Source organism: Grammomys surdaster, unplaced genomic scaffold (genome assembly GCF_004785775.1).
Source record: "Grammomys surdaster isolate TR1022 unplaced genomic scaffold, NIH_TR_1.0 100, whole genome shotgun sequence".
Lineage (NCBI taxonomy): Eukaryota > Metazoa > Chordata > Mammalia > Rodentia > Muridae > Grammomys > Grammomys surdaster.
In genome coordinates, this window is record NW_021604579.1 from 2469289 (window position 1) to 2478381 (window position 9093).

The 9093-nt window shown below is 54.1% G+C and overlaps 1 protein-coding gene across 1 annotated transcript; it reads right to left on the reverse strand.

Moving 5' to 3' along the window:
• Window positions 1–2316: 2316 nt before the first annotated feature.
• Cldn19 (claudin 19) lies at window positions 2317–6674 on the reverse strand. The gene is made up of 5 exons (XM_028787559.1): window positions 6344–6674; window positions 4973–5137; window positions 4799–4883; window positions 3171–3323; window positions 2317–2456 (listed from the first exon to the last, which is right to left on the reverse strand). Exons 1-5 carry the CDS (start codon window positions 6564–6566, stop codon window positions 2408–2410), a joined length of 675 nt encoding a protein of 224 aa, XP_028643392.1. The 5' UTR covers window positions 6567–6674; the 3' UTR covers window positions 2317–2407.
• Window positions 6675–9093: the final 2419 nt, after the last annotated feature.

A 9093-nucleotide genomic window follows, 5' to 3' on the forward strand; every position in this document is an offset into this window, starting at 1 on the left:
CTGGACATTTGAATGGGGCTGCTTCAAGAGATGCCTGGGAGATCACATTCCCCAAACTCTTAGCTTTAAACTCCTTCAGTTTCTACCACACTCTTTCTTCCCACCCCCTAGTACCAAATTTTTTTTTTGGGGGGGGGGTTTCGAGACTGGGTTTCTCTGTATAGCCCTGGCTGTCCTGGAACTCACTCTATAGACCAGGCTGGCCTCAAACTCAGAAATCCTCCTGCCTCTGCCTCCCAAGTGCTGGGATTAAAGGCATGTACCACCACTGCCTGGCCCAAATGTTTTTTAATCAGGGTGTAGACTGGTTGGGTAAATCATCAAAGGTGTGTGACTGTCTGCCTGTCCAGTCTCCAGCACGGGTGGAATGAGCTTCCTTTCATAGAGGAACAGACAATGCCACCCTTCTGTCAGGTCCTGTCCTTGCATGGAGCTCTGTACTCTCACTCCTGCTCTGACAAACACAAGATGTAACCAGCATATTCTGCCTCTGCATCCCACCCCCACCTCCCCATCACCCCCACCACCAAATCTTGAGCCTCCCAGCCCTCAGACTCTGAAGAGGAATCATGAGGCTTCCTGCCAGCCTCACAACCAAATACCAAGGGCTGCTAAGTACCAGACTTGTGACTGAGTTATCTGTGTCACACTTGGTTCACAGGTTTCAAACTCTGGGTTAGTCAGGCTGCGCGTGACAGGATTCAAAGTCAAAGTCATTAAGCACAAAGGGACATTGAAGGGAAGGATATAGGCGTCTCCTCTAGTGGTCAGGACTCCGGAAAGGCAGGAGGTGGACGGGACTTCCTTTCTAGACTAGCCTCTCCCCCACCCTCTTCTGGTAGGCTCCTTCCACCCTCTGCAGATCGATCTCTCAGCATGGTCAGGAGTGTAGGCCTCAAGGAGTTACCCCTAAATGAACCACACAATGTGAAGGAGCTGTGTGAATTCTGAAGCCTGGGTCTACTAGACCAACTAAGTCATTGTGTCTGGGTGGAGGCTGGACATCTACTTCTAAATGACTCCAATGTACACTTAAGGCCAAGGACCACCTGATGGCTTCAGGCTCAGGAGAGGGTCCTCTCTTGGAAAATTTGTTTAGGATCAGAGTTGTCCATAGGGACAGACAGCTGTCATGAATCGGAAGACTAATTGGTCAGCAGTTCAGCAGGTATGTGATTATAGCAACTCTCGGTCACCTGCTCCCCTGCTCCCACCTCACTGTCAGCAGTAATGTTTTGGTCTTCACACCTCAAGACTGCACAGAAGCATGCTGGGTGGTGGTGGCGCATGCCTTTAATCCAGCACTTGGGAGGCAGAGGCAGGCGGATTTCTGAGTTCGAGAGTTTGAGGCTAGCCTGGTCTACAGAGTGAGTTCCAGGATAGCCAGGGCTACACAGAGAAACCCTGTCTTGAAAAAACCAACCAACCAATCAACCAAAAAAAAAAAAAAAAGACTGCACAGAAGCAAGAAGCTGAGCTCCTGGGGATTCAGTAACTGGAAGTGGAAAAGGCCAGCACTAGCTGGTTTTAGCTAGGAAGGCATGTGGGAAGCAAGAGAAGATAGTGGTAGACACCTGGTCCCAGGAGAGGGACAGACCTAGAGTCCAGGGAGAGGGTTGGATGGCAGAAGCCTGCAAGGCAGGGATCAGCACTCCCTGGCTAGGGGACTCGAGGATGAGGGACATTGCTGGCCCTTTGCTTACATGGGTTGATTTCCTCCAGTTCCTCGGAGGATTTAACCTTTTCTAGTAGGTCATACCTGGACTTCAAGACCCGAAGCCCTGTCATCTGGCTACACTTCAGGGTGAGGGAGCACTAACAGTCATTGCAGGAGCAGGGTAAGAGCTGAGCAGAGGGCTTTGGACTTGGCTTAGGGCTGTCCTGATGCCATGTCCCCCTCCACTCCCTTTCTCACCGAGGGAGCCCCTACAACATCCTGTCACTCGGCTGTGACACTGCCCCCAGTTGGGCCTCACAGAGGCTCTCTTTTCCCTCAGGAGGGCTCCTAGAGAGGGCCTAGAACATTCTACCTATGGAAGGGTCTCCATGCCAGGGGATCCCTCATCCTGAATGAAGTCCTGCTCCCTTACTGGGCCAGGCTTTAGGTGGCCTCCAAGGGTAGCTGTGATCTTCCCTCATGGAAGTTCTGGTACTAGACTCCAAGGCAGGGCAGGCAGAGATACAAAGCAGGAACCCTAAATGCTTCCTGTTCTGCCTGTACCCTGGAACTCACCTCAATAGCCCCAAGAGCTGGCTCTGGCCTCTCTAGTCCAGGCCCCACCCTAGGCGCATGAGAACAGATAGAATGACATCACATTTGGGGCCAAATGTTCACTTCTCTTTCCAAAAATATCAAATACACAGTCTAGAGGTGGTAGGGGGCAGGGCCTGGCTGGGAACCTGGCCTTTAAACACCCAGGGGGCCCTTGACCGAGGCAGGCAACTTAACAACGGGTCTGCAAGTCAAAAGAGAGAAAGCTGGTTAGTGGGATGAGCAAAGGTTGAGGGAGATGTCAGGGGCTGTGGAGTTCAGGCCCAGGAGCAGGATTTTGATGGCAGCCCTGCCTGGGGCCCGTTCCTAGGGGTGGGAATGACAGTGTGACCTCGTGACCTGTATGGGCATCCAAATGTTGGGTAACTGACTGCCAGAGGCTGAGGCCTGCTCTCACAGATTGGAGAGCCACGCCTCCAGGTCTCTGAAGCTCAGTGTCCTTGAGTCTGATGTGGAGACAGTCCTTAGCCCAGAGTACTTCTTCTATGTGCTCGCTGTGAGAACTGGGAGTATGGAAGGCTGTCTGGCCCAGAGTGCTGTGCGCTGAGATCCTTCTGTTGCTGGGAGGCCATCAGGGCCCAGCCTGTATTAGGCAGATGGTGAAGGAGCCGGGTGGCTAAGCTAGTGTATAAATTCTGGTACTCATTCTGGTGTAGACAGAACAGGCCTGGTCCTTACTGGGTCTCGTGTGGGCTGGGTCTTGCCTCTGATCTCTTTGAGTGTCTGAGTCTGGGACTCAGAGCCTATGTTGAGGACCAGGTATTTGGAGCTCCAGACTGAGTTCAAGGGATCCATACCCCCTCTACCCTGCCCAGGGCATTATTTAGTCTGGCTCAAGTTCTGGGCAAGGGGGTTGCTGGGCAAAGGGGCTAGGCAGGGTAAGCAGACTCAGACGTACTCTCGGGCAGCAGTTGAGGGTCCAGAGCGATAAGGCTGTGGGATGCTATTGGCTCGCTCAGGTTCTGGGCATGTGCAGCAGAGAAAGGAACCACCCAGCATGGCCAGACCAGCAGAGGCCCAGCCAACGAACAGAGCTGGGCCAAATTCATACCTGTAAGAAGTAGAAAGGACTGTATCAGCCTGCAAATCCCAGCCCCAACCCTCCTGGGGGTCCGCTCCCCCACCCCCAGCACTTGGTTCATACAAGCTCACAGGTCTTTTCCTTTTCTCCAAATAAACTAGGGTGAGTGCTCACCCTGTGTCCCTCCCCATCAACAAGTCCACACCACACAGCTCAAACCTCAGATGGGCAGTTCCTCATCTGGTGGATACAGAGATCCAGATGGACATAGTGGAACAACCTGCTGTCGCCCCACACCCCATGCCCCACGCCCCACCGGTCGTGGTCTGGTCTATAGAACAGCATCCAGCCAGGACTGCTCCTTACTGCCCTCTGGAGATGGCTGCCCCTCTGCCTGGCCCTCTGCTCTCTTCACACCCATCCCTGCCATCCATCCTGACTCCCCTAGGGTTTCTCCATCTCTGTGGCTTGGTACAGGTCTTCCTCTCCTGGAACACCTTCCCTGTTCTTTCTACCTTCAGGGCCAGTTCATATGGAACCTCCTGACTGAGGAGCTTGTCTTACAGTTCCCCTTCATCCCCCTACATGCTCCCCTCACCCCTCACCCCCCCCCCCCCCCACACACACAGAGCAAGAGGATCCTTTAATCTTCACTGTTCCAGCTTGGCTCCTTGGGTTAGACCTTGTATGGCAGGTCTTGGTGCTGTAGCTGCCCACCCAGAGTACAACTCTCTTGTCTGAATTCTTCTCTCTGTCTTTTCCACGGACCCTTTCCATGGAGACAGCCCAGGAATCCTTTCACATCCCCCACCACCCAGAGTCAGCAAGACATCTGGCCTGGGAACTATCATTCTTTGCTCCTGCCTGGGCTGAAAGAAAGGGAAGAACCAGACAGACTCAGGCCCTTCTGAAATCCCCTGTCTATACCCCCACCCACCCATAGGACTTCAGCCTTACAAATTCTGACCAAAGAAGCTCCCAATTATATGGCCTGCTTCCTGAAGCTACCTCCTTAGTCAGCGCCCCTGCTGGAGGCAAAGCAACAGCTGGCCTCTCTGCTCTTCTGCACACAACAGAGGGCAGCAGCAGCCTTACCCAGGATGAGGGGCAAATTCTCATAGCTGCTGGGCCTTACCTTAGCTAACTATTTTCTCCAGTCTCATGTTCTCACCACCCCCCTATTCTACTTCCTCATTCAGGAAGCCATCTTGGCCTGCTGCCACCAGCGGAAGTAAAACAAGCCCTGCTGTGTGGAGCCCTGGGAGAAGTCCCTTTCCTCACCACCTCTTGGGTCCTCACAATCACAGGAGACCTGGTTCTGACAGGAAAATGTTATGTCACAAGTGATCCAGGTCACCCAGCAAGAATGTGGAGTTAGACTGCAGACCTCCCGTGACTCTCCTTTCTTAGAAACTAGCTGGGGCCTGTTCCCTCTTTCCTCTTCCAAGTGACAGCCAGGGACCAGGGTAGGACAGAGAGGAAGGAGGCCCAGCTCCAGAACTCACCTGGCATTGACAGGAGTGCTGGGGTTGAAGAATTCCTGGGTCACCAGGGTAGCGTACCATGAGACAGCAGTCAAAGTACAGAGACCTAAAGACCAAGCAGAGGCACTCAGCTCTGCCTGGCCCAGCCAGCCACAAGCTGCCTGGTCAAGAAGGGAGAGGAAGCTGAGCACTCACCCGCCAAGAGGAAGAGAGCACCTCCGGAGATGGCCACACGGCCCTTGGCAATAGGGTTACTGTCTCCAACCCGAGTACACTTCATGCCCACGACACTGAGCACCATGCCCACAAAGCCCAGGAGCACGGCCACTACCATCAGGGCTCTTGCTGACTGGATATGACCTGAGGCAGTTTAAGAAGGGTCTGAGCAGGAGTGAAAACTTGGAGATGGTGTGTGTGTGTGTGTGCATTCGCGCGCAAATTGGAGGTGTTAGACCTAAAATGGGAGGAAGCTGGTGTGGAAGGGCTTGGGTAGAAGCCTGAAGAGCCCCAAGCACTTGCCTGTTTGTGAGAAGACGTTTCCCACCCACCCTTACCAGGTCCTCTGAATGGTGCTGAGTGATGGGGTAGTTTGAATTTGTTCCTCTGCTCCTTTCTCTTGGGCCTGATACATCCTCATACAGCAGGAGATGGGGCAGAGTACCACTCAGGATCACCAGAGGAAGGGCTGAAAGTCTGTGAGGACCAGCTAAACCCAGCTTGGTTCTTTTTTTTTTTTTTGGTTTTTCGAGACAGGGTTTCTCTGTATAGCCCTGGCTGTCCTGGAACTCACTCTGTAGACCAGGCTGGCCTCGAACTCAGAAATCCGCCTGCCTCTGCCTCCCAAGTGCTGGGATTAAAGGCGTGCGCCACCACTGCCCGGCACCCAGCTTGGTTCTTAGAGGCAACCTTGTCAATCACCCATGGAGGCGTATGCCTCCTTTATGAGTGTATTGATAAGTTCTAGGCCCCAGGCAGCTCAGGAGATTTGGATCCATGAGGGAGGCAGGCCAATGATCTGCCTGGACCAGTGTGAGTGGCACTGGCTGGTGGGCAGTTCTACTGCCAGCCTTGTCGGAGTGCAGGTGGTATGGTCCCGAGGTCAGAGCTGTAATGGTGTCTGACCGTGTGTGTGTGTGTGTGTGTGTGTGTGTGTGTGTATGTGTGTGTGTATGTGTGTGTGTGTGTGTATGTGTGTGTGTGTAAACATGTCTGTCAATATGGAATATGGGGAGGAGTGGAGAGTTTTAACAGTCTTATGGAGCCAGACCCTCATCTCAGTCCACCCTCGATGTCCTGGGTGTTAGTGTCCTAGTTACACAGGAGAACATTAGGGCGCAAGGGTTGGGTGAGGGTCAGGACCGGGAGCCCAGGCTACCAGCCTCTTGTGCTCCTGCCTCCCCAGAGCCTAGAGACCTGGCTGGCCTGGACTCTCTGGTGTACACAGGCCAGCAATGCCACAGGGGCTGGAGTGTGCCACCCAGCACTGAGGACAGGCTGTGAGAAAGCTTGCCCTTCACCTCCCCAGCCCAGTCAGTGCCCCCTCCCCAGCTTCCACCAGAGGCCTACCGTCCAGGGCCAGGAGTGAGTCGTAGAGTTTGCATTGCACCTGCCCGGTGCTCTGAGAGGCGCAAGACATCCACAGCCCTTCGTAGAGGCCCACGGCAGTGATGATGGCATCGCCTGCATAGGAGGACTGCTTCCACTGTGGCAGGGCAGTGCTGGCGATGATGCCCACCCAGCCACCCAAGGCTAGGAAGTAGCCCAGGAGCTGGAGGCCTGAGTTGGCCATGGCCTACACAGGTAGGAGTCTGAGGGTTCCGGGACTTAGAGATGGGCCAGGGTCTGGAGGAACGGTGTGGTCATGGTAAGACGAACGGCTGGAAAAGGGGAGTCAAGTGGCACAGGAAGAAAGGAGGAGAGGGGATGGCTGACTGGCCAGCTTAAAGAGTCAGCCCAGCAAAGGCAGTGGCTGCTGGATTCCAGAATGCAGGGGGCGGCCTTGGGGCTGGAAAAGGCCAAAACCCGCCCACAGCCAAACCCCAGCAGAGCTCTTTTGGCGAGTTTCTTGGGAGTGGAGGGCGGAACCTAGAGTCCAAGCTGGGGGACCCCTGCCCTCCGTGTCTTAATAGTAAGGAAGGGAGGGGCTAGGAGGAGTGACTCTTCTCTTTTCCAACCAGGAAAACCCCTTCAGGAGTGATTCCAGTGCTCTAGGGTTCTCCTAATCCCTTCCGCAAGCACCAGCTCAGTGGATGGCTTTGCTGTGCTTTGGTGCCTGATCTGAACCAGGGGTTCCTTGCCCACTGACTTGAGGATAGGAAAAGAAAGAAATTTTAGTTACAGCAGGAAAAACTGTAGAGTGTGCATGTGCGTGCGTGCGTGCTGGGTATGGAAATGAGGCTTTGTACATGCTAGACAAGCACTCTACCCCTGACCTAGATCCCCTGGAGTTAGTTTGGGTAAGGGCTCTAAGGCCATACATGCAGAGAACTTCTGAGGAGAAGAGTCCTGGATACCTAGAAGCCATGTCTATCAAAATAGGGGAGGTCAAACTGGTGAACATGTGCTGTGGGGTCTGCCTGGGATCTGAGGATTCAGAAGAGGGACCCACAGTAACTGGGCCAGTGGTAGCTGCCTGCCAGCCTCAGACATGGTGGGGAGAGCTACGGCAGCATCTGTCCTGGGCTGGGAGGAAGAAGAACTGCTCAGCCAGTTAATCCCCTTCTGGCTGGTTCAGCACCTCCTGCTGAGACCTGAGACAGCAGGCGCTGGCCCCTAGCTCCAGAACAGCCTGGCAGGAGCAGTAGCCTCTGTACATTCCTGGGGTTCAGGCTCCCCACTCCTAGCCCCCTGCCTGCCCCTTCTCACTCAGCCCTCGGGAGCAGGGAATGTTTAACTCCCCTGAGACTCATTAGCAATCCTCTCACGTTTCATTTCAGCCCCACAGGCTTGGCATGGGTGCAGGAGGAATGTGACACCCCTGCTCCCACTCCAGCCAGCCTCCCAGCCACCCCTCTGCATCCCCTGCATCCATCCATCCCACTGCCTTTCCTGAGCTGCAACATGGCCAGCTTCCTCCCCCACACCTTCAACCCCCACTGCAGGGACAAACCCCCAGCCTGCTGCCTTGCATTCTTCACGTGGGTGCCTGGCACTCTCAGACAATGGCAAGCCTATGTGTCTGCTCAGGGCGTGGGCCCTGGTATGGCCTGTAGCTCCAGCTCCGAGCTCAGGGGACCTGGGGAAGTTGGGTAAGGGGTGAGTGCTGTTTGGTAGACAGTGCCACACACTGGGTCCCTCTGACTTTCTGTGTACACAAGACCTGCTTCTTAGAGTAGCCTGCCAATCCCCAAAATACCAGTGGGGTCCAGAAGGGTGACAGAAAAGATGGTTCAGGCTTCCAAGTCTCCTCCCATGAATGATAAGACAATAGGACCAAAAGAAACAGGGAAGATTACCAGAGAAAGTCCAGAGTGAGGCAGGAGATACAAGCAAAAGACTGCTGGGGGCAATATGGCTCTGATAACCTTAAGGCAGGCCTTCCAGGTAGGCAGGTAACTGGGATGTGTATGATGCTGGTTCCTATGGCCTCTCCCCATGTCTTTGCCTTTCTGCCTTTTGGAGGGAATGGGGTTAGGGATGGGGGTGCCTCATAAGATGCTCTCTACTAATGAGACAACTGTGGAGGTTCAACATCTTCATCCTTAAAGAGATTCTGTTTTGCTGAGCTGACAGGAAGCTTAGGGTAGGCAGAGGGACTTGCACAGGTAGCAACTCTACACAGGCTATCAGAAAGGCCAGACAAGGCTCTCTCTCCCAAAGCGGAGCTTTGGCCTCTGGCAAAGACTTCTCTGTGAGGAAGAATGAGGCCTCATTCTGACTTTGGACACACTGGTCAGATCCCTGAGTTCTGGAGCCTCAGGGCCACACTGAACACTAGCTGTGACCCCTGTCTCCAGCCATGAGAGCTGAGGTAGAGGGGATGATGGTCACTGTCCCCAGAGCTAATGTGTCCCAGACGAGAAGCCCGAGGGGCAGCAGGACGCCTGTCTGTCTGTACCTCCATTCATGTCATCCCCAGACACTAAGGACCCAGAGCCTCCATAATTATTATTTTCTTCTCAAAGGTTTCTCTGTGTAGCCCTGACTACCCTGGCCAGGCTGTAAACCAGGCTGGCCTGGAACTCAGAAATCCACCCGCCTCTGCCTTCAGAGTGCTGGGTTAATCCACCACCACCCAGCATAAGCTCCTGTGATTCTTATATCTTTCCCTGAAACTCTTTAGTTGCTTTTTCCTTTGTCATTTGAGATTTGGGTCT

What these genes read in the sequence shown, in the direction of transcription:
- Cldn19 (XM_028787559.1), bottom strand. Translation starts at nt 6,566, where the DNA reads ATGGCCAACTCAGGCCTCCAGCTCCTGGGCTACTTCCTAGCCTTGGGT. An exon ending in CTCACTCCTGGCCCTGGACG is followed by an intron (nt 5,138 to 6,343) that starts GTAGGCCTCTGG and finishes AAACTGCCTCAG; the next exon opens with GTCATATCCAGTCAGCAAGA. An exon ending in CCCTCAACTGCTGCCCGAGA is followed by an intron (nt 2,457 to 3,170) that starts GTACGTCTGAGT and finishes TTTGACTTGCAG; the next exon opens with ACCCGTTGTTAAGTTGCCTG.